Source organism: Canis lupus, chromosome 6 (assembly GCF_011100685.1).
Source record: "Canis lupus familiaris isolate Mischka breed German Shepherd chromosome 6, alternate assembly UU_Cfam_GSD_1.0, whole genome shotgun sequence".
NCBI lineage: Eukaryota > Metazoa > Chordata > Mammalia > Carnivora > Canidae > Canis > Canis lupus.
Window position 1 is genome coordinate 11,169,072 of NC_049227.1, and position 24,226 is coordinate 11,193,297.

General features: G+C 57.6%; 1 protein-coding gene across 3 annotated transcripts in view; it reads left to right on the forward strand.

Moving 5' to 3' along the window:
- TECPR1 (tectonin beta-propeller repeat containing 1) overlaps positions 1-24,226 on the forward strand; it is a 26,162-nt gene continuing 1,936 nt past the window's right edge. The window contains exons 1-23 of one of the 3 annotated variants that reach the window (XM_038539460.1): positions 1-58; positions 3,980-4,253; positions 4,753-4,935; positions 5,200-5,322; positions 6,272-6,397; positions 8,164-8,338; positions 8,444-8,544; positions 10,305-10,406; positions 11,740-11,885; positions 14,097-14,572; positions 14,902-15,047; positions 15,819-15,974; positions 16,534-16,683; positions 16,782-16,939; positions 18,234-18,361; positions 18,891-18,993; positions 20,062-20,158; positions 20,227-20,306; positions 21,358-21,414; positions 21,880-22,060; positions 22,385-22,520; positions 23,346-23,438; positions 24,100-24,206. In XM_038539460.1, the coding sequence (XP_038395388.1) occupies positions 4,029-4,253; positions 4,753-4,935; positions 5,200-5,322; positions 6,272-6,397; positions 8,164-8,338; positions 8,444-8,544; positions 10,305-10,406; positions 11,740-11,885; positions 14,097-14,572; positions 14,902-15,047; positions 15,819-15,974; positions 16,534-16,683; positions 16,782-16,939; positions 18,234-18,361; positions 18,891-18,993; positions 20,062-20,158; positions 20,227-20,306; positions 21,358-21,414; positions 21,880-22,060; positions 22,385-22,520; positions 23,346-23,438; positions 24,100-24,206 (3,249 nt within the window). In that variant the 5' untranslated portion in view covers positions 1-58; positions 3,980-4,028. Of the gene's footprint in view, positions 59-462; positions 647-3,929; positions 4,254-4,752; positions 4,936-5,199; positions 5,323-6,271; positions 6,398-8,163; positions 8,339-8,443; positions 8,545-10,304; positions 10,407-11,739; positions 11,886-14,096; positions 14,573-14,901; positions 15,048-15,818; positions 15,975-16,533; positions 16,684-16,781; positions 16,940-18,233; positions 18,362-18,890; positions 18,994-20,061; positions 20,159-20,226; positions 20,307-21,357; positions 21,415-21,879; positions 22,061-22,384; positions 22,521-23,345; positions 23,439-24,099; positions 24,207-24,226 lie in introns of those variants that run through there. The other 2 variants (XM_038539459.1, XM_038539458.1) reach the window with 2 other exon arrangements.

Genomic DNA, 24,226 nt, shown 5'->3' on the forward strand with positions numbered 1-24,226 from the left:
GCTCGCCCCGCCGCCGAGGCACCATCGCCGCGACCCCGCCCGCCGGGCGCCAGCCCAGGTGAGTGCGGCGGCGGGCCCGGGCAGTGGGAGGGGCGCCGCAGTCCCTCGGACGGGCGGGGGGCGGCGGAGGGCAGGGGCGCCCCCTCTTCCTGCCGCTGCGCGGGTGGGAGAGGCTGTGCGGGCGCCGGCGCGGTTCCCCTGAGCGCCCGGTGACGCCCCCGCCCCAGCCTTCGCGCCGGAGGGACCGGGGAAGCGGGTTGCTGGCGCCTGCGGGTTCAGAGGAGCGAGCTGCGCGGGGCCCGTTTGTCCCTCCCCTAGGCAGCAGTAGGAGCGGATCTGCCAGTCGTGGGATTAGCACCGGCAGATGGTGAGGGCGGGGCGCTCCGGCTGTGCCTCTGGTGGCCGCGCGGGGGGCCCACCTGTCGCCCGAGCGCGCGAGGCCGGAATGAGACCAGGCCGACCTGCCCGCTGTGATGCGGGGTGGGATGGGGTAGGGCTCACCCCCAAACTGCCGGCTCAGGGCATCTCCTGCCCAGTGCGGCCAGCGGATCCTGCTTCAGGAAGGACTCAGCTTCCGGACGTGTCCTGCTATTTTCTCCCGCGTCTCTGGACCCTGCCTTCCGACAGCCCCCGAAAGTGGCAGGCAGTAAGCAGCCATCAGAAATCAGGGCTCTTTCTGTTTGCACAGGGAGTGGGAGTGACAAGGTGTAATAGAAAAACAAACCAGCTGGAGACCTTTCAGGGAGGAGCCCTAAGGCAGACGCGGGGAAATAGATGCTTCAGGAGCTCCCCCGGTACCTTGTGTCCCTCCCTCCACCATGCCCTGGCCCTGCCCCCGCCCCTCCCACCACTTCACCTTCCTTTGAGGACCTTTTGGTCTCTGAAGGGATCTATTAGTAAACCCGTGCAGAAGGGCAGATGGCTCTGAGGGTGGTGAGCAGGTCTTCTTAGTAGATTGACCAAAGGTCCAACTGGAATTCATTGTACAAAAGTTCCTGGTGAATCCGAGGTTTCTTTCTTGGAAACTGTCCTCTCTAGCCTTACAAAACAAAGAAATCCCAGGATCACAGAACCATGGGACTCAATGCTCAAACCTCCCTTTCAAGAGTTTCAAGAGTCCCCTGACCCAGTGACCCAGTGTCCCTGGATTGGCTGTCTGGTCACCTCACAGCCAGGAAGTGGCATATGATGAGCTGGGGTGGCATCCTGGTAAGAGCAGAAAGAGGGTGAGGCTGGCCAAGGATGTTCACCCCTGTCATCTTTAGCTAGGAAGCTATGGTGCCTCCGTGTCCACTCTGGAGGGAGTTCGCAAACATAACCCCCCATCCTGTCCTTTCTCTTCAGTAGAGTCTTTTGTTAGCTGCCTGGAAGGTTAAATTATATCTATATGGAAATTAGTGCTTAGTCATCTTTCTGAAAGGAAGTGTATTAAATACAAGTGAAAGTCACTATTCATTGAGCTAAACCTACAGATAGCCTGACTTTGCTGGTTTCTTGTACTGTGAACTGTGACCCGAGAGATAGCTTTAAAGAGTAGATTTATAGTCATGTAACATTATAGGAGCCAAAATTCTCTTCACCCCCAAAATTCTTACTTTCCCCCCAACAATTTATGATGAAGATATTCAAACACGCAGCCAAGTTTAAAGAATTAACACCTACACCTACCACCTAAATTCTGTTGATCTTTTACTCTTCTTGTTTTATCACATATGTATCCACCTGTCTTGACCTTTTTTTTTTTTTTAAAGATTTTATTTATTTATTCATGAGAAACACAGAGAGAGGCAGAGACACAGGCAGAGGGAGAAGCAGGCTCCATGCAGGGAGCTCAACGTGAGACTCAATCCCAGAACCCCAGGATTATGACCTGAGCCCAAGGCAGACGCTCAACCACTGAGCCACCCAAGTGCCCCTTGATCTTCCTTTAAACCTTAAGTCATTGCTGACATTTGGCTTCCGTCGAACAGGATTTCCATCTTAGCCCAGGGAGTTGGCCATGCAGTGGATGTAGGTGGCTGTGATTCTCCGTAAACTTTGGGTGAACACCCACTATGTGCAGAGCACTGTTAGGTGCCAAGGAAGCGAAGAAGCTGAAGACTCAGGCTGAAGAGGAAGGGATTTGATATTTCCTGTTTCTAAGAGTTAGGAGATAACCAGTAGTTTTTTTTTGTTTTTGTTTTTTTTAAGATTTTATTTATTTATTCCTGAGACACACAGAGAGAGAGAGAGAGAGAGAGAGAGGCAGAGACACAGGCAGAGGGAGAAGCAGGCTCCATGCAGGGAGCCCGATGTGGGACTCGATCCTGGGTCTCCAGGATCACACCCTGGGCTAAAGGCAGCGCTAAACCGCTGCACCACCTGGGCTGCCTGATAACCAGTAGTTTTAACGTAGGTGCCAAATAATAAAATGACACCAGTAATGCTTGCTGAGTTTTTGCTGCGTACCAAGTACAGAGGCTCTGTACCTGTATTATCTCACTTCATTCTTACAAGGACTTTGTAGGACTTTGTAAGTAGGTCGGTGTTCCTTTCTGCCTTTCACAATTTAAGAAATCAAGGCACAGAGAGGTTAGCTGGCTCTGGATGGTGCCAGAAAGGGATGGAGCCAAGACCCAGATTCCAACAGTCTGGGTCCAGGGTGGCTCTGGGCACTCTTAGCCACAGTGTAGATGCCAGAGGGGGGATAGTGGGCCCACAGGCTTGGCCAGGCAAGAGTAACCACAGCTCTTCCACCTGGATGCAGATACGCTCCAGAAAGCTGGTGTTGTGACTTCCCATGTGTTTGACCCGGCCTTGGTGCCAGTGTGGAGAGGTCAGGGTTCTGGGAGGTCTCCCAAAGCAGGGCTCCTGTTCCTTCTGTTTGTCTTCCTTCTCATCCCTTGGTTACTTCCTTCCTAGCCTGCACTCTGTTTGGTATTTGTGAGACATGCTTTGTTCCAGAAGAGCCTCTGTGCCTGTAGCAGACGCTCCCATTCTCAGACACTTAGCACCCGTCATCCCCTCCCAAGCGCCCACAGCATCGGGTGTACTGCGGGTGTGGAACAGCCTGGCCCAGCAGCAGCCTCGAGGCGCCTGGCCTGCCGGCTGTCTCCTAGTGGCTCTGCCCCCCTACTGGCTCTGGGGCAGTGTCAGGCTGAGCTTCTCGCTGCCCCCCACCCCCAGGCTGCTGTCCTCCAGCTGGGGAGGTTCTGGCCTTCTGGCCCTGAGGTGGTAGGAAGCTTGACCCTTCTCTAAGCCAGTCTCCAGGAATTAGGCCCCAGGGAGCACCAGCACAGTCAGCCCTGGAGGTGTGGGGGTGGCCAGTCCTAGAATTTACTGGCCGCTGCCCACCTGCTGCAGAGTGGAGAGGGAGAGGACCGCAAAAGGAGTTAGAGTGGGGGATGGCAGATGGGGAGGGGTCCGGGAGGAGAGGGTGGTAGTCACACACCAGGACGCCAAGGACAGGACCCTCACGTCCCCGCCACATAGCTGCAGGGCTCCCACAGGACCAGACACAGCTCTGGCTGGGGTGCCAGATCCCTGAGGACGCCTTCACCAGAACCCGCATGGATGAGAAGACCTGCCCACTGTGGGGGCAGAGGCCTCCCAGAGAGGCAGCGATGGGCATAGGCTTTAACAAACTTTGGGACTTTTCATGAATTCTTTCTTTTTGTTTTGTTTAAAATTATAAATTTATTTATTCATGAGAGACACAGAGAGAGAGGCAGAGACATAGGAAGAGGGAAAGCAGGTGCCCTGCGGGGAGCCTGATGTGGGACTCAATTGCAGGGGCAAACGCTCAACTACTGAGCCACCCAGGTGCCCCTCATTTATTCTCTTGATGAGAAAGAGTGAGGCTGTGACCAAAATAATAATATTCATTAAATTGGGGGAGGTAGACACTTGGATGTTGCAATGTCCCCTCCGTACATTTTTGCATTTGGAAGCACTGCCCTAGACGCTGGCGGCGGACATTGACCTGGCCTCCTGCCGCCAGCCCTCCTCCCGCAGCCGCCACCACTACCATCACCACCGCCACCGCCACCATGCCCAACTCCGTGCTGTGGGCGGTGGACCTCTTCGGGAAGGTGTACACGTTGTCCACGGCGGGGCAGTACTGGGAGCTGTGCAAGGACAACCGGCTGGAGTTCAAAAGGGTCAGTGCAGCCATGCAGTGCTGCTGGGGCATCGCCTGTGACAACCAGGTCTACGTTTACGTGTGTGCCAGCGACGTCCCCATCCGCCGCCGGGAGGAGGCCTACGAGAACCAGGTGGGGCCGCCGAGTGGGGGCTGGTGTCCTGGGAAGCCAAGTCCCCCCAATCCCCACCCCGCCAGATCGTGGCCGAGTCCCACGTCAGTTTCCTCCATTCTGCTTCTGGTTCGAGTCACCACGTGGTCAGGGTCTTGGGGGTCAGAGTCCCCATTGTGTCTTTATAAAGGCAAGCTGGCCAGGTCTGTGTGAGGGTGGGCTCCAGCTCCATGGGTGTCCAAGAGCCTAGGACTGAGCGGTGACCTCTCCTGTCACCCCTCAGGGCTCTGTGTCCTGTGGCCAGTTCTCTGTCCTTTGGGGCCATGCTGGCATGCTGACTCTGGGTGACCAGCCATGGGTGGCTCTGGTCCCTGAGTTCCAGGCAGGCCCTCTGCTCACTTTCCATCCCCGAGATCAGCAGGAAGGCCCTTAGTGGTGGGGTTCCACTCACCCCCGAGAGGCCCCTACCGCCCTAGGCCAGCTGTGGACCTAAGGCCTGTCTCTGCCTCCCGGCCCTCAGCGCTGGAACCCTGTGGGTGGCTTCTGTGAGAAGCTCCTGCCAAGTGACCGCTGGCAGTGGAGCGATGTGAGTGGGCTCCAGCAACGGCCGCTGGATGGTGTGGCACTGCCCTCACCGCACTGGGAGTGGGAGTCGGACTGGTATGTGGATGAGAACTTTGGAGGGGAACCCACCGAGAAAGGGGTAGGTAAATTCAGCTCCCACTGTGGCTCCCATGTGGGCAAGGAGTGCTTTGGGCTGGATCCGTACCCCTGCTGCCATCTCCCACGCCCCCTGTCCAGCGTCAGCCACTGCTCTGCATGCTCCCGACCTCTGCTCGGGATGGGTGGCCTTTGGGGCTTTGGGTACCACCACTGCCTCCCTCCGCCTCTTTGTCCCTGTTCTCTGCCTATCTCCAGTCAGTCCTTCCCTAGGAGCCCGACAGAGCCCCCCCACTTGGTATTTCAGGGGTGGACATATGCTATCGACTTCCCTGCCACCTACACCAGAGACAAGAAGTGGAATTCTTGCGTGCGGCGTCGGAGGTGGATCCGGTACAGGAGATACAAGTCTCGGGACACCTGGGCCAAGGTCTGCACCTGAGTGTGGCCTGGGGGTGGAACAGCAGTCCCGCTGTTGAGATAATCGCAGGGACCTTCCTGCCCGCCCAGCCTACCTCTGCACTGGAGGATACCAGGCCCACCTTGGTACCTAGCCTTTGACCTGTTTCCTGTCCCAAGAACACTATGGTCCTGTGTGTTCCTTTGCATGGGAGCTGGCTATACAGGAAGCCAGACTAGACTGTGGCCCAGGACAGCATAGAACTTGACCTGACCCTGGTCTCCAGGGTGTTCTGTCCCAGCCTGAGGCCCCATCTGTGCACTTCCTCCCTTAACCCCCACAATGACTCTCATATTATTCCCATGATCCCCCAAAAACCTTGCAAACTTAGGGCTGTGAGGCCTGGACTAGGATCCTGTGTGGCCTTGCAGGAGAGGAAGGCCTTGGACCTTCCTCTGGAGGGTTCAAGTCTGGCGGGGCCGCTAGTCCAGCCTGCCAGGCCTTTGCACTGGAAGCAGCCCACAGAGCAGGGTAACAGCCAGCATCATGAAGGGCTTACCCCACTGGACCAGGTCCTGGGATCAGCCCCCATCTAGGTGAGGGGATGGAGCCACAGTGATCAGGCTGCTAAAGGCTAAAGGCACAGAGCCAAGGCCTTGCGTGTGCATCTGTCTTCTGTGCTGAAGCAGCAGGACCCCTCGGATTACAGCCCTGGCCTGGTGGCCAATGGAGGGAGGACAGGACAGAGGGGACCCAGGGCTAGGAGCTCTCTGTCCTAATGCTGCCTTCTCTCTGAAGTTTGGTAGTTGTGGGCTGAACTGGAGGATAGGAGTGTGCCTCCCCCTGGGGGTGGGAGGGAGGGAGCTTTGGGGAGGAGGGTGTGTACCACTCAGGTGTCCACTGGGAGGGGAACAGTGCCACCTACCGGCCAGGTGTCCACAGGCACTGACTGCCCCTGCCACATACCTTCTTGTTTCAGATCCCTTCGAAGGATGACCCCAAGCAACTGCCCGACCCCTTCAATGACCTCTCTGTGGGGGGGTGGGAAATCACAGACGAGCCCGTGGGCCGCCTGTCCGTATGGGCTGTGTCTCTGCAGGGCAAGGTAAGGTCTGCGTCCCCCTGTGCCTAGGATGGGAGGTGGCTGAGGGAGGCTGGCTACAGCCAGGAGCAGGGCAAGAGAGAAACTGGCCTTCTGATGTCCTCCCAGAGGTGGAAGAGGGGTGGCTGGCTACCTTCTCCTCTCCTCCTGTCCTTACAAGGGAGACTACCCTGAGCAGGCAAGGCAGCATGTTACTGGGGTCCCCCAGAAGCCTCTGATATCCCACCCCATGCCTGGTCCTGGCCTGTCCCTTCTCTGAATCCCCAGAGCATTGATCAGTGCCCTTCCTGAGCTCAGATGCCATCAATATTGTCTCCTCAGATTCTGAGCTCCCTGCCTATTCCTTTCTGCTGGTTCCCACACAGCAGTCTGCAATAGTATTGTGGATGGGGGATGGATGTATATATGGATAGGTGAATGGATAGGTGGAGAGATGGGTGATGGATAGGTAGGTGGGTGGGTGGGTGGATACATGTATGGATGTGTGAGAGATGGGTGATGGGTGAGTGGGTGGATGATAGGTAGGCGGATGGGTGTGTGTGTGTGTGTAGGCGGATGGATATTTAGAGAGGAGAAGAGATTCTTCTCTCATAGAGTTTATGAACAAAGGCGTAAAGCAGCCCCTGTTGGCAGGAGCAACATGGGTGGTCCAGCTGGCAGGCAATTCAACACTTTAACTGTGGTTTTAGAGCAGACTTGATCTAGTCAGTATTCTTTATCACCAATTCACCAAAATTCTCTGATTGGCTTCGGAATAGACACAGTAGGCTTCGATCAGGCTTACTTCTGGGGTTCTCTTTGGTCTGGGCCTAGGTCAACCCATAGTTGTTGGTTTTCTCTGAGCCATGCTGAAGGATGGTGGGGAGCTGGCCTGGGGCAGAGCCCCCACTGTGGGGCCTGTGCCCACCTGGATACAAAGAGAGGAGAACAGGGTGTGAAAGCAGTGTCTGTGGTCACCATGCACCAGTTGTTAGCCAGGGCTGCCCCACGCCAGCCACTCTTGTGGGCCACTAAAGGTATGACTAGGACCCTGGCTCCAGGAGGAGCTAGAGAGAGGACTACCCAAAGCACCAGGTGGCAGAAGGGAGGCTGCCTAGGCCTGGTTCTGTAGTGTGGAGTGTAAAGGTGAGGTGAAAGGTTAAGAAGCTAAGGTCCCCACTGTGAAGATAGGCTGGGAGGGGGTCCCCAGCCCTCCTGCACCACGCAGTGAAGTGTAACCCCCTCCAGATGACAAGAGCCAGTTTGGACCATGTGGGCAGGTGGCTCGGTCTTAAATATTTTGTTATGTTCCTTGTTTTCAGGTTAAGGGGAAAAAGAAGTGGATGTTTTAGACACTTTGTATGAAAGGGATTTGGGGGCTTTCCCGCTTAACCACAAAGAACCCCACTTTACGTAGAGATGGTGTACTGAGAGTACGTGGCCACTAGGGGGCACAGGACACCCAGGCTGGGGCCAGAGGTCTCCCTGGGGCCCTAGGTGAGTGGGGAAGGGGTTCCTTCCAGGTAGATGATCCAGAGGTCCATCTCCCAGGATGGCTGAAATCCAGGGTTGCATTTTTTAGCAGGATTGGGGGGCCTCTAAGCTGAGGCATGAGGATCCCGATGGCAGTGAGGGAGAATAAGTCTGAACCCTCAGGGCCCCCCTGGCCCCGGAGACTCTACGGCTGGCTCATGTGTACGCTAACGCAAACGTAGCCAGCCTCGGGCAGCCTGACCCGGAGCCCTGACCAGACCCCGTCTGACCCTGCCATGGGTTTCTCCGCCACCCAGGTGTGGTACAGAGAGGACGTCAGCCACCCCAACCCCGAAGGCTCATCGTGGTCCCTCATGGACACCCCAGGGGAGGCGGTGCAGATCAGCTGTGGGCCCCACGACCTCCTGTGGGTCACGCTCTGGGAGGGGCAGGCCTTGGTCCGGGAAGGAATCAACAGGAACAATCCCAAAGGTGGGCAGCCCTATGCCCCATGCAGGGAGTGGTGGGGGATGCCCAGCTTCTCCCTGGCGCTCTCGCTGATGAGGGCCACCTGCTCTTTATTCTGGGGCCGGGTAGGAAGTTCCTGGTCCATAGTGGAGCCTCCCACCTCTGAAAATGGGATCATGCATGTCTCCGTGGGAGTTGGCGTGGTCTGGGCCATCACCAAGGATCGGAAAGTAAGATGGGGTCCCTGGGGGCTGGGGCCAAAGGCTTTTGTTTATTTCTTTTTATTTGAAGGAGTCACTGGCCCATATGGGAATCAGACTGAGGGCTCAATGTTGAGGGCTGTGTGGTTTTTTTGTTCTTGCAAGTGTGGTCTAAACCCTTTGAAATAAATCCAACCAGGCACCTGCACTTTCTGGGGCTTGAAGGGCTCAGTGATCTCCATGATATGCCCGTGCCCTGTACCAAGTGCAGGACAACTGTCCTTATCACTCAGAAGGCCATAACATTTTAAATAGGTGCCAATTTTCTGAAACCCTCAGCTAACTGAATGTGTCCCTTGACTCCTATCCAGTGCTTTCCATTTTTACATCATGAGAGGTAAGTCCAGTAAAATAAGCAGATTTGGGGTTGCTTCCATGCTCTTTCTAACCCCACCTCAGGAGCATCCTCTAGCAACCCAGGGATGATGAATCCCCCACACATCTGAGTCTGTGTCCATGCAGAAGTCCCTGAGCCCAAAATTCAGGTCACCTGAAGCATCTGCCTCCCATAATTCCTCAGTCCCTCTCAGAACAGTGCATTAAATGAGCAGAGCATTTTATTTATAGGAGCAATGTGCTCGGTCTTCAGACAGATATTTGTGCAAACTTTCTTTGGGTCGAGGAGACACTTCAGGCATTCTAGCAATTGTTATAAAAGAGATTTGAGTGTTTCTCACCAGTCACCTCCCCCCATCCTGCCTCAGGAACTTCCTGATTAAACACGTGGGTGCTCCTCTCAGTGGGTCTCAGAACTGCTGGGGTCTTGCTCATGTGGCAGCCAGAGTGGGTAAGGACAGTTGTGGCGGAGCACAGCAGGGGCCAGGGTGGGTGGGTTCAACTATGGGGCCACATGTGGGTTGAGGGAAATTTGGTTGGATTGTGTTTATTTTTATAAACTAACAACAACAAGGAAAGGCCTGATTTTTTCACAAGTTTATCTACCTTTTTAGTCATGTCTACACTCGATGTGGGGTTCAAACTCATGACCCCAAGATCAAGAGCTGCATGCTCTTCTGACTGAGCCAGCTAGATGCCCCGAAAAAAGTTAGGCTTAAAGAGACTATTTCCTAAAGCACTAAGAATGGATCCAAAGTGTGTTATCTCCTGATAAGTTTAGAAAAAACGGTTTTTCTAAATAGCATCATTAAGGCCGTCATCTGACATAGAGGCAAGCTTGATTGGACAAACACATTTTCCAAGTGTCAGGCTAAGATGGGACTACATACAGGTCTATGGGGGTGAGATGTTGCTAGTCAAGCTCTACATTCGAGATGCAGTATGTGTCCGTCCCTCCCTGTCCCCAAACATTGCCCAGGAGAAGTCCCACCTCCTGACTGTACAGTAAGACAGCTGATATAGGTGACACCTGCTGCTCCTGCCTGGTGCCAAGATGTGAACTGGTAGAAAGAATGTTCTAGAAAGATTCAGACAGCCTTGTCTCCTGGAGGGGCAATGCCCTCTGCCAAAGAAGAGATAGGAAGCCACCAGAATAGGTACAGCTAGGGGCAGGTGACCCTTGCTGAGTGGAACAGCACCAAGCCCAGAGGGAATGCGGCAGGGGTGCAGGGAAGAGGGACTCAAATGATGTCTTCTTTCTCACTGATGTGCTGTGGTCATTTGTGGCATGAACCAAAGAACCAAATTATTCATTCGTTCTTCCAGAACCTTTGAAAACAATATCCAATTCCAGTGGCCCTCCAAGGAGGCATTTTATTTCTGACTTTCCTCAGGTGTGGTTCCGAAGAGGCGTCAACTCGCACAATCCCTGTGGCACCAGCTGGATTGAGATGGTCGGAGATATGATGATGGTGAACGTGGGGCTCAATGACCAGGTATGTGTGTGACTCTGAGCCCTGGATCCCGATGGATGGGGGCCAGCAGCTCGTACACAATAGAGGTCTCAGAGTGGGGGCTCCTGATGCTTCCTGCTGCCCCTTCCCACCAGACATGATGCCAGCATGGGAGGTCCCTGGCACCTCCTCAGACTCCCAGCCTGCAAGGGTACCCAGGGGGCTGGCTGCACCCAGGTGCGAGGGCCCCTGCTTGTCCCAGGCCCCTCCCCCTGGGATCCTCAGAGTGGTGGTGGTGAGCACAGACCAGGGGTGCACATCCCAGGGACTGGCAGGGATATTTTGTCGAGAATTTTTGGGGCACAGTCAGCTCAGTAAGTGAAAAATGAAACCGATCTTCCCAACTTTATGAATGCAACATCTCTTGAACATCACCTGTATAGTTTGTACAGTGTGGTGGATGAGGTTTGGCTGCTTTTAAGACTGACGGTGTGAAGGTGACTCCTTCCCCAATGCCCTGCCCTAGAAACTCTTCCCGGGGGGTGCTGGCCTTTCAGTGCCCCCATGCTGTCCTCTCACCCACCCCAGTCAGCTGGGCACACAGCAGTCGGGCAAGACCAGGCACTGGTAGGTACCCACAGGGACAGAGGGCAGAGGCTAGCCTGCCATGGCCAAGTGATGGAGACACCGCCTCCCTCCCAGCAAGGCCACTTGGGACCGCCATGGGCAGGCTGAGGCCCGGAGGCACCCCCACAGGCCTCAGAACCCAAAGGCAGACAGGAGGATCCCTGCCCAGCTGCCTGTTTCATAGAAAATGAGGTCAGGATCAAGGATGCTATCCTGCATCTGCCTGCATTTAACGCCAGTGGGCAGAACTGGGACTTACCTACACTCTCTAAAAAGACCCAGACCATTCTCTGGGTTCACTCGGGGAGCAGCATTCCTCCTCCCAGAGGCTACATGGAAGATCGGGACATGAGTGGGCTTGTGTCACAGCACAATGTCCAGTAGCACCACCACCTTCTCTGGACCTTGCCAGCCTAAAGCCCAGGGTCTCCCTGAGCCCCACTTCTCCTGAGCTTGGTGCTGTGCCCTCCTCCTGGCCCTTTCTGGGCTCTGCTCCCTGCATTTGACCTGTGCACCCACCCCACATCCGCCTCCCGCCCCCGTCAACCCTCCCAGCCATAACACTCATATGCACACACATACACACACATTGCACATATTAGGAGGGGATCCTGTCTGCATTTATAGACACGTCCTCCAGCCTTGGGGTACTCTCTCCCACCCCTCGTCCTCCCCCACACCCCTAAAGGGAAGGGATCCTTCAGGTCCATCCTGGCCTCCCACCCAGCAGCACCTCTCTCTGTGCCAGGTTTGGGGCATTGGCTGTGAGGACCGGGCCATGTACTTCCGTCAGGGTGTCACCCAGAGTGAACTCAGTGGGAAAACCTGGAAGGCCATCGTCGCCAGCCGAGAGAGTGACCGATCGCACTCTGGTAGTTCATCAAGTCTCCTCAGGTGATCCCAGGGGCAGCAGGGTATGGAAGACTCGGGTCAGGAAGGGTGGCAGTGTCCAAAGGAGGCTGCCACTTGGCGTCTCAGTGGGGCTCTGGGCCTTGCCCAGGCAGGGAAAAACCAGGCCATGGCCCGCGAGGTCTCTCCCCATGCCTGGTGCCAGGGCTAGGCCTGAGGGTGGTCTGTGGGGATAGGCTGTGGGCAGGGTGGGAATGGGCCAGTGGGTGAGGTTGGGGTGTCCATCCAATGTCAGAGCCAGGGAGTCGTCCCTGAACAGAGCTGGCCCGTTGGTTTTGAAGTCTCAAGGTCTGGGAGAGAAAAGGCTTCTACATGGGGTGGATGCTAAGGCCCCTCTGGCAAAAGAAAGCGGAGAAGAAGACAGAGGGTCTCTCTAGTCTAGAACAGGGACCTCAGACTTGGCCACGCACTAGAAACGCCGAGAGGGCTTGATCCCACACAGATGTCCAAGCCCCAGCCCCGGAGCTTCTGTTTCAGTAGAATTTTGCAGTCAGCAGATTTTGCATTATTTGCAAGGTCCCAGGTGTGCAGTTCCTACAGTTCTGAGATCCGTGGGTGTAGAGTGTGGGTGAGTCCCAGCTCTGCCACCTGCGTTAAATGCAGGCAGATGACTTAGTGTCTTAGCAGGGGATCACCTCGGCTCTGTAACGCGAGTGCTCACAGTGCTTACCTGCTCGGTCCTGTGGCACAGGGGCCCTTGGTACAGTGCTCCACGGCAGCCACGTCCCTGTCTGCGACACAGGCCCTCCACAGGCTCCAGTCCATGTCCCTTTGCTTCCCCAGCATGGCGGTCTTCACTCTGCTGAGCTGGAAGCCCAGATGGCTGAGAGGCTGGCCAGGCTGGACTTTCCTCATTTACCTGAGGGTTTGGGCTCTCAGCTGGTAGTACTCAAATATTGGAATCATCTGAGATGCTTCCAAAACTGCTGATGCCAAACCTTAGATTTGGCAACGGCTTCTTAAATAGGACACCAGAAGCACCAGAAAGGAAAGGAAAAATAGATAAATTAGAATTTCATCAAAATTAAAAACTTTTGTGCATCCAAGGACACTATCAGGAAAGGCAAAGATAATCCATAGAATGGGAGGAAATATTCGCAAATCACATAGTTGACAAAGGTCTAGTATCTAGAATGTGTAAGGAACCTTTACAACTAACAACAAGAAGACGACTCAATTTAAAAAGTCAAGGGACTGGAATAGACATTTCTCCAAAGTAGATATGCAAATGGCCAAAAAACACATGAAAAGACACTCAGTATCATCAGGGAGATGCAAATCAAAACCACAAATGAGATACCACTTCACACCCACTGGGAGAGCTATAGTCAAAAAAACAACAACATCAAGTGTTGACAAGATATGAAGAAATTGGGACCCCCGTGTACTGCTGGTGGGGACGGCCACCTTGGAAAATAGTGTGGCGGTTGCTCAAGAAAGTAAAGATAGAGCCACCCCATGACCCAGCACTCGCGTCACCTAGGTATATACCCAGGAGAACGGAAAACAGATGTTAAACAAAAATTTGTGTATGCGTGTTTATAGAAGCATCATTCACAGTAGCCAGAAGGTGGAAACTCAGATGTCCATCCGCGGATGAATAAATAAAATGTGCCGTATCCATACAGCAGAATATTTTTCAGCAACAAAAGGAAGTACTGATCCATGCCACAACCTGACTGAACTTTGACATCATCATACAGAGCAAGAGAAGCCAGTCACGGAAGACCACATATCACACAACGCCCTTTGTATGACACGTCTAGAATAGGCAAATCCAGAGGCAGAAAGCGGATTGGTGGAAGCCAGGGTGGATGGTAGGGGGGTGGAGGGTGGCTCCTGAACGCAGGCAGGGTTTCTGTTGGGGTGATGACAAAGTTCTGCAACCAGCTAGTGGTGGTGGTTGCACAACCTCATGGGTATTTAATGCCACATCATTTGAGATGGTAAATATTATCTTACATGTATTTTGCCACAATAAGAAAATAACGATACTGCCAGATTTCCACCCCCAGATAAATGGTTTGATCGGCTTGGGCTGCGACCTGGCTCTTCCCGCGCCCTGGGAGGTAGCCTTCCATGTGTGTGGTGTGGCTGTGGCTTGCCCCCAGGGTCACAGCGGGTGAGCCAGGCCTGCCCACAGCAGCACATGCCCTTCCCTCGAAGAAGTCACAGGTCTGCCCCTCTCATCCCCAGTGCTGGCTGCTTCTTTGGCGACGAGGTGAGGGGCAGTGGTGAGTCCTGTGCACCGAGTGACACGGATGCCTCTTTAGAAGCCGAGAGACTGGGGCCTGACCAGCCTGTCCCTGCAGAGTCTGTGGACGGTCCCAGGAACCCCAGGGACAGCTTGGCCACAGGCCCGGGCATCGGCAGGACCACAGAGCATGCCGTGGAGGTCACCAGCCTGGCCACTCCGGCTCCTGGGCCTGGCCTGGCCTCCACCCCGGCTGAACTGCCCTGGACCAATATTGACCTGAAGGAGCCCAAGAGAGCACCCAGCCACTCAGCTGCTGGCTTTCCAGAGACCGCCGGCCTTTCCTCGCTGGGGCTCCTCCCACTGGGCTTGGAGGAGCCCTACGGGGCTGATGACCACTCACTATGGGCCTGGGTGTCAGGAGGAGGCTGCGCTGTGGAGGCCCACTCTGTGCTCAAGTGGTTCACCATCCAGTCGGGTAAGCACAGGGCTCTAGGGGCCCAGCACCCTCTGGGGGGGTGGGAAGCAGACCCAGTGTCCTGCCTGAACACCCCCTTCAGCTCAGCCCATCTGTCAGCAGCCTTGGGAGACCAGCCAGAGTGGCCCTTCCCCTCCCTGTGGCCTAGCACTGGTGGCTGCTTTCGAGGCAGAATTGGGGGTCCCATCAGGGAGAGCCCTTTGGAGAGGGCTTATGGGGCATGTTGCAGAGATCATAGCTCTCCAGCAAGAACAAGTGGTTAAAAACAAGAACAGAGAGACGAGCCCTGGCCTGCTGGCTCCTGGCCCTGAGGCTCTGCTGGCCCGCAGGCCTGTCCCCCTCGGTACAGACGCTGTCCCTGTCCATCACGCCGGCCCAGACAGCCGCCTGGCGGAAGCAGATCTTCCAACAGCTCACTGAGAGGACCAAGCGGGAGCTGGAGAACTTCCGGCACTACGAGCAGGCCGTAGAGCAGGTAGGCAGTTCCTGGATGCATTCACTTAGTACCTACTGTATACTCACCCGAAGAGGAAACAGAGAGGTAGCCATCCCTCTGTCCGTCCCGCTCAGAGGTGAAGCCGTCCTTCCCAGGTCCTGTAGATTCAAGGCTGAAGACAGAGTCCATTCCTTTTGTCCTCCATCCCGAGGAACTCATCCCACTGTGCTCCAGGTGCAGCCTCAGCCCGGGGGACCCAGATACCGGAGCAGCCTCAGAGGGGGGCGTGGGGGAGGGGAGCGCTGTGGTCCCCTTCCCTCCAGAAGGAACCCCAAGAGCCAAGATGGTGTGGCTTCATTGAGATGAGTGAGGATGGGCTTAAGGGCTGTCCTGGAGCCCCTCAGGTGGGTCATGGTCCCCCAAAGCCCTCAGTCAGCTTGGCAGGTGAAAGTTATATGAAGCATGGGGTCCTTGGGCCTCGGCCACAGGTGCAGAAGCATCTCACTGGTGGCTAAGCATTGGGCCTCCAGACACAAGCAGGCCAGGCGTGGGCCCCTTTTTTGCCCCCGACTCCCTCATTGACCTTGGGTCAGGTCAGAACCTCTCTGAGCCTCAGTTTCCCTATCTTGAGCATGGGGTGACAGTGTGACAGAATTAGGAGGGGGTACACAGACACCATGGCTTGTGGACCCAGCAGCTGTTGGGTGAGCAGCCGCAGCACCACCTTTGTCACGAGGGGGAGGTTAGGGAGCAGGGCCCCCAGAGGCCCACCTATGACTCTGTCCTGTGCCCTTGGGGCCTGTGTTACAGTCGGTGTGGGTGAAGACGGGGGCCCTGCAGTGGTGGTGTGACTGGAAACCCCACAAGTGGGTGGACGTCCGTGTGGCCCTGGAGCAGTTCACGGGGCTCGATGGGGCTCGGGACAGCATCCTCTTCATCTACTACGTGGTCCACGAGGAGAAGAAGGTGTGTGTGGGGTTCCCCTGGGAGGGTGGCTCCCATGGGAGGGGGGCACAGGGCCATGCCTGGGACACCAGCCCCCAGGTGCTCAGTCAGGGACCGTGTCTGGCAGTGGCAGAGCGGCTGCCCGTGGTGACAGCAGCCCCAGTCAGTGGCCAGCACAAGTGCGGGGGCCCCTGCTGCAGCCCCAGAGAGCCATCTCCTCATGGAGCTGCGGACAGTGCCTGGGATTTCAGCTCGGGAGTTAAAGCCCCTCTGCCCTCCTGGCGCTGGGGTTTGAACCCAGTTGACTGGGTTCTGGAGTCTGCTGTTGACATCAGGCGCATAACTAAGGCAGTTGCTCGTGAACTGGGATTTCCATACTGAACAAGCTTGATCCTGGAGCCCACCACTAACCCCACAGGCCCCAGGGACCCCTACGACTGGCTCTCTGGAATTGGGGGTGACCCAGGCCATCCTTGTCCCCTCACCACGGCCGGGGCTCCCCCAGAGGCCCTCTGTGCCCCACAGCCCCACAGGTCCCCCTCCTCCCTGGCGAAAGCCCTGCTCCCTCCTCTGTAAACAGTACCTCCACGTCTTCCTCAACGAGGTGACACTCCTAGTCCCTGTGCTCAACGAGACCAAGCACTCCTTTGCCCTTTATACCCCCGAGAGGACACGGCAGAGGTGGCCCGTGCATCTGGCTGCTGCCACTGAGCAGGACATGAATGATTGGGTGAGTGGACATACACGACAGGACAGGCTCATGGGGCAGGGGTCTTGGGCCTGCCACCTGCCCCCTTCGCAGTGGTGACTGGCTGTCTCCCCCTCCAGCTGGCCCTGCTCAACCTGTCCTGCTGCGAGAGCCGGAGGGTCCACGGCCGCCCCTCCCCGCAGGCCATCTGGTCTGTCACCTGCAAGGGGGACATCTTTGTGAGCGAGCCCAGCCCAGACCTGGAGGCCTCCGAGCACATGCTGCCCTGTGACCAGATGTGAGTCAGCTGTGCTCTGCACTGGCCCAGGGCAGCCAGGGTTGTGGTTCAAGAAGGGAGGGTCTTGCTTCCTGCTGGCCAGCCCTGGGAATGGCATTATGTGAGTGTTAATAAGGAGGGAGCTGGTGGGGGCCCCCACCTGCCTGGCACCTGGTCATCAGGACGAGGTGCAGTCAGGAACAGGGTGCAGGGCAGAGGAGCTAGAGGTGGTGCAGATCGGAGATGTAATGCGCTGCAGGTTCTTCTCATGGAGGGTGTACAACCCCAGAATAATCACAAAGCGAGAAAGCCAAGCCAGGCCTGTGAACCCCTCTCTACTGGCCCTCCCTGGACCCTCCTCCACCCATTCTCTGCAGCTTTCAGTGCTTCAGACAGAAGCCTGAGTCCCCAGCCGGCAGCCTCCTCCCTCCCCAGGCCTGGCCAACAGCACCAGTAACATCTACATGCGGGTCCTAGGCCTCGAGTCTTCCTGGGCATGTTGGGAGGACCCCAAGGCGGGGCCAGAAGCCTGGTGGGGCTGAGGCACATCAGGTGCCACTGAGCAGGCACTGTGTGTTGGGGGCAGGAGATGGAACAAGGTCACCCACAGTGGCAGGGGCGGTAGCATTCTGGGGTATCTGGCATTTAGGGTGGGAAAGCAGATGGGGACCCAGCAGGGGACACAATGCTCCTAATGCCAACCCAGGGCTTCCCCTAGGTCACTCTGAGTCTGTGTGGACCGGGGGAAGGTGGGTGAGGCTGGGAGGCTCCGCTCAGGATGGGAGAGTGGATGCATGTGTCCAGCCTTTGTTGGTCTGTTCTTGGAAGCCCCGTGTGCTTAGCACCTGGATGAACAAGTCTGACTACCTCTGGTGACAGCAGGCAGGACCTTGGCACACAGGAGGGGGACCCAGGCGACACCGTGCACACTGGCCACCCGAGAGGCCGTGCTGTCACCTCTCAGTGTACTGGCCTGTGTCGTGGCTCATCCAGATGAGATGGCCCTGCCTTCTGCCATGACATGCCTGTCCCAGATCCCCAGGGGCAGGTGTGGAAAGGTGGCTGCTGGTGTGCCTCCGCTGCCCGCAGATCCTGAGGCTCCTATGCCCACTCTTGGGCCACATTAGCTCCGATTACTACTGGATGGGGAGCCAGACAGATGTTATCGTCCTAAATAAAGTCCACCCTTTAGAGATGGAAGATCAGTAAAAATAGGATGTTTGAGGGAGGCCACTGAGCCAACAGGGCTGCAGGGTAGAAGGCTGGCAAGGTGTGCTGAGACACACTCCTCCTGACCTCTCTCGCCTCGCTTCAGGTTCTGGCGGCAGATGGGAGGCCACCTGCGAGTGGTGGAGGCCAGCGGCCGGGGAGTGGTGTGGGGCATCGGCTACGACCACACAGCCTGGGTCTATACGGGTGGCTACGGCGGAGGCTGCTTCCAAGGTGAGAGTGACCTGCACTCAAGAGGCCAGCCAGTCTGGCTTCCCAGGCCCTGTCCACAGCCTTCCCAGGCCCACCCCTCCAATCCCACTTGGCTTCCCTGCCCCACTCTAGAGCCACTGTCCCCCACTCTAGAGCCACTGTCCCAGCATTGGCTCTCGGCTGACCTCACCAAGGCCAGCCTCCAGAGGATGGCTTCGGGGCTAGCCCTTGAGTTGTGAGAGCCCAGAGACCAGCCTTGCCTCCAGCATACCTTCCTGGGCACCCACAGCTGAGCCCGGGGCCTTGAAGTTTCTAGAAAGACAGCTGCCAGAACAGAGGAGCTAGAGGTGGTGCGGATCAGAGATGTAATGCGCTGCAGGTTCTTCTCATGGAGGGTGTACAACCCCAGAATAATCACAAAGCGAGAAAGCCAAGCCTGTGAACCCCTCTCTACTGGCCCTCCCCGGACCCTCCTCCACCCATTCTCTGCAGCTTTCAGTGCTTCAGACAGAAGCCTGAGTCCCCAGCTGGCAGCCTCCTCTCTCCCCAGGCCTGGCCAGCAGCACCAGTAACATCTACACGCAGTCAGACGTGAAGTGTGTCTACATCTACGAGAACCAGCGCTGGAACCCCGTCACGGGCTACTCCAGCAGGTGAGTGGCTGAGGCGCCGGGCCAGGCAGGGGCTTCATGGGAACATAAAGATGGTTTGTGACAGCCCCGCCATTGGACACTCGAGGGCGATCCAGGTCATCTAACCTCCTCTCAGTGTCGGATAGGGAGATCTTTTGTGACCTTTCCAAGTTGTACGAACTGCTTGAAGGATTTTCTTGTGTGTAAATATTTGGGAGTTTGTCCTTCATCCCAGTAAATCAGGGCTTGAGCTTTGTGAAGGCAGTTGACACACGTTACCAAAACTTGTCCTAGAAACCTCTGCATGGGTGCGGGTAGCATCCCTGCTTATTCCTTGGGCACTGTGCTCCCTGGTCCTCGCTGAGTGTGGGTACCCAGGGCCACAGCTCCCAGCTCCTGCCACCTGAGCCTCACAGCTGCCTGCCCAACACCACTGCGTGGCCTTGTCACTCTGCGAGTGTCTGAGTGAGCTCGGCTGCTGTCCCCAAGCACCACACACTGGGCAGTCTGAACAATGGACATTTAATCTCTCCCTGTTCTGGAGGCTGGGAAGTCCAGAACCAAGGTGTGCGCAGGGCCACTTCACTCTGAGGGCGGTGAGGGAGGATCTGCTCCCAGCCTCTCTCCCGGAGGCCTCAAGTATGCCCCTTGGTTTGTGGCAACATCCCTTCCATCTTCACACTGCTTTCCCTATTTGGAAAATTTGAAGCCCATTAGGACACTGTCGTATTGGTTTGGGGCCGACCTTGATGACTCTATTCTAACCTGATCTCCTGCAAAGATCTTATTTCCAAATAAGTTCACACTTGCAGGTACTGGGGCTATGGCTTCAACATCTTTGGGAGCACAGCAACCCATAACGCGAGGGGAGGAGAGGCTCTCAGACCGCACAGCAGGCCACAGCTCGCGGGTGGATGGCCTGGCTGCAGGTGGCGACCCAGGCTCCTGGGTGACAAGGGGTCCTCTGGTTGCTGTCCCCACCCTGGGGCAGTTCTGGCTTTGCCCTCACCCCTCTGGAGACGCAGACACTCCAGGTGCTCCTGTCTTGTCTGTCACTGGTCATCCCAGCGGCCCTGTCATCCACTGCAGGGGTCTGCCCACCGACCGGTACATGTGGAGCGACGCCTCAGGGCTGCAGGAGTGCACCAAGGCCGGCACGAAGCCCCCGTCCCTGCAGTGGACCTGGGTGAGCTCCGGACTGCGGGACGGGGGCTGACGCCGGGGGCTTCCCGCACTCACCCACCTCTCCTCCAGGTTTCTGACTGGTCTGTGGATTTCAGCGTTCCCGGGGGCACCGACCAGGAGGGCTGGCAGTACGCCAGCGACTTCCCTGCGTAAGCATGCCTCTGCGTGGGGTGGGGCCCTCACCCTGTGCCAGCAGGCACCCTTGTCGTCCCCCCCCCCGCTGTTCCGGGGCCACTCCCGCCCCTCCATGCACCCGGATATGTCCAAGGAGCAGACCCCTGTATGCTCAGCAGCCAGTGGGGTGGCCAGTCAGAGAGATGAGCTCAGGCCAGCACACCTGCCTACCTAGCTCAGTAGACAGGCTCAGGGAGGATGACCACGACTCCCTCAGCACCCAGCTGTGTCCCTGCTACTCTGGGGAGGGGTTCTGGAGAGGGGGGGCAGCCAGGGACCTGGTGCACTGGGCTTCTCTATCAGGGGTGGTGTTGGGGAGCTTCGGGGCAGGCCCTGGGGGATGGGCGGAGGTGGCTGGAGGGAGGTGTCAGGTGGAAAGGCAGCTTGAACAAAGTGGAGTGAGGCCAGCAGCATCCTGAGAAGTGAAGGGAGAAGTGAGTGACATATCCACAAAGCCAGCAGACCCTGGTGGCCAAGTGGGCACATGGCATTGGTGGGTAGCAGGTCCTTCATGGTGCACAGGTCACATCCAAGTGGATGACAGAGCTGTGGGAGCCCGAGCCAGGGCCTCTGAGCAGGCCCAGGCCTGGGGACCAGGCAGGTCAGGGACAGGTGAGCCCATAGGCATCCCCTCCAGCCATAGCCAAGCCGCCTGGACTGACCCTACCCTTGTCTCTAGGCCTCCACTCGACTGTTCCCCAGAAGGGCTCAGATGGGCTGGGTGGTGGGGAGGGCTCGGAACCCCCTAGCTAGAACCCTTAGTCTGGCAGCTGCTACATCCTAGCCCATGGAGACCCTGACCCCAGGGAGACCTGTGCCCCAGTAACCCCAGCCAGGCAATGGGCATCTGAAGGATAAGCCTTGTGTCCTGTCATACCTGCTGCCTGTTGAGCTCACTCATTGGCTCACACGGAGGCTCTGCCCTTAATGAGGAGAAAAAGAATGTGTGTGCACACGTGCATGCACCGTCTTGCTTTCCAGAAACTTCCACAAAGTGGCCTTGACTTCAGCTTCTTTCTCTTGCAGCTCATACCACGGATACAAAACCATGAAGGATTTTGTTAGGAGAAGGTGCTGGGCCAGGTAAAGACGGGAGTGACATGGTAACCAGGGGCTGTGAGCCTGCCCTTCCTACCAGTCCCTCCTGGGCCAGTCCCTGTGGAAGAAAAGCAGAGGGAGGGGGGAGGGAAAGAGAATCAAAGTAAATGTCAGTCCAGGAAATGCCCTTGGGCTCCCAACGCTCTCTGGTTTCTGCAGTTTGTTTTCAAGAACAAATAAGAGAAATGTCACTGGCAGGCTCTGCTCTAAGCAGGACAGGCAGGTCAGGATGGGAGGCCTGGCTGGGGGCAGGGCAGGCGGGGGCCGCCTCTCCAGGCCCCTCATTCCTGCCCATCAGGAAGGGGTGCCCACTTGGATACTGGGGGCGATCCTGGCTCTGCCTCCAGGCCCGCAGAGGCTGTGTGGGCTAGAGGGCGGCCTGATGCACGCGCATCTAGAGCTCCTGCCATAGCATCAGACCCCAGGGTTCTGTTTTCTTCCACTGTGCAGAAAATGTAAGCTGGTGACCACTGGGCCCTGGCTGGAGGTGGCCCCTATTACCCTTGGGGACGTGTCCATCATCCCAGAGAGCCCAGATGCCAACAGAAGTGGGCATAGCATTGCCCTCTGGGCCGTCAGTGACAAGGGAGATGTGCTTTGCCGCCTGGGCGTGTCGGAGCTCAACCCCGCGGTGAGCACCTGCCCCCAGGGGCCACCCTAGTCCTGCCCACCTGTCAGCCCTCGGGCTCTCCTGGGGTTCTGGCAGAGTCTTTCCAAAATAGAACTCTGGACTGAGGTCCCGCGGGGCTCAGGCCTCCCAAGGCCTGCCCAGGACAGCCCCGGGGACTGTGGACACTGTATGTGGCCCAGGGGAGTCACCAGGTTGGGCAGCTGGAGCCGAGGGTGAGGTTGGCGTGAGGAGCTGCCGCCTCTCAGGTCCTGGTCCTGGGGCCAGGGGAGGGGCAGAGGCCGGGCTCCCGCAGCCCTCAGTGTCCCTCCTGGCTCCTGTCCCCAGGGCTCCTCCTGGCTGCACGTGGGCACTGACCAGCCCTTCACTTCCATCTCCATTGGAGCCTGTCACCAGGTGTGGGCCGTGGCCAGGGATGGCTCCGCCTTCTACCGGGGCTCTGTGTCCCCCACCCAGCCAGCTGGTGAGTGCACCCCTCCAGGGGGATCCCCAGCTGTTGTGAGCAGGGATGAGGGTGGCCGGGGCTGCTCAGAGCCAGGCTGCCTGTGCCTCTGCTTCCAGGGGACTGAAGACGGGTCTCCTAATGTTCGGTTCCGCTGGACAAACATGTATTGAGTGCTGCGCGTGGACTAGGCCTGGGGCCAAGCCAGGACCCTCCAGCGGCCATGCCCCTTCCTGCGGGGGCCAGCTGGGGGTGGTCATCTGGGGCATGGGGCAGTCCCTCCCAGCTGCCCCTCACCAACCTCACCTCCAGCCCCGGGCATTGCTGGTTGTGGGCACTGAGTACATCCTGCCCATCAGGCCGCCCTCCCGGGGTGGCCCCCACAGGGCCTGGTGCGCAGTAGCGGCTCTGGCAGCCCTCTGGGAGTGCAGGCCGTGCTGGCTTGTTCTCGGCTGGACGTCTAGACAGCGTCTCGCACAGGGGCAGACAGACGACGGAGGGTGGCTTGCATGTCGCTGCCCTCCACACAAGGACGGGGAACTTGTGCTGTGGTCGTACGTGGCAGTCCCCAGACGGGCTGTCCACCACATGCCAGGCTGGGCACCCTGGCGTCCCTGTGCTGAGGTTGCCCCATTGGATCCCACCGTCTAGAACCACCCACAGCCTCCAATGGCCCTGGGCAAAGTGGCACGTTGGGGGCTTTGCTCTGCTTGGTCTCCGGCTCACATGGGGCCCTATCACGTGTGTATGGCCTGGCTGGCCCAAGGACAGGCCGGCCATGTGGCCCACGAGCACATGGGGTGGCAGGTTTGGTGGCTCTACAGTGAGTCTGGCCTTGCTCCGCAGGTGACTGCTGGTACCACATCCCGTCTCCTCCCAAGCAGAGGCTGAAGCAGGTATCTGTGGGGCAGACGTCAGTGTACGCCTTGGACGAAAACGGCAAGTTGTTTCTCATCCTCGGTGGTCACCGGAGAAGGCTAGGGCTTCCCTGAGCACCCCAGTGGGATGAGACCCTCAGCGGCCCCAGGGCCCTGACACAAGACCTGTGTGAGCCACCGTGAGAGGCCGGCAGCCTGAGGTCAGCCTCCAGACCCAGCCCTCTCCCCAGCCGTGCAGGGTGGGGGGGGCGCCAGCCCTGCCCGGGGCGTCGGTGGAGGGTGCAGCACCATGGCCGGGTGATGCCGCGTGGCTGCTTGGGAGCCCCACGGGCAGCTAGGGGCCATCCCACCTCGGGCAGGGCTCTGGTCAGGTCCCTTTTCTGCTTTGTGGCTGTGGTCACAACAAGCACGGCGAGGAATAGGGCAGAGTTGGGCCTGGAACTGGGCTTTGAGTCCAGACCCTGTTCTCTGGATTTGTTTAAAGAATTCCTTGTCCTCAGTTTCTCATGCGTAGAGAACGTGAGACGATGCCAGCCCTGCACAGCGGGATGATGTTGAGCTTCAGGTGGAGTCCAGTGTGGATAGGGCAGAGGGGGCTGGGACCCCAGCTTTTCTCTCTTGCTGGCTCAGCAGGAGCCCCAGGAAGTGTGGGGACAGCCTCCTCTGTCTCTGTGGCCAGACCCTGACGTGGGTCCCAATGCTCTGGGCCCCTCTCTCTCCAGGGAACCTGTGGTATCGCCAGGGGGTGACGCCCAGCTACCCACAAGGCTCCAGCTGGGAGCACGTGTCCAACAACGTGTGCCGAGTGTCCGTGGGGCCCCTGGACCAGGTCTGGGTGCCCGGGGGGTG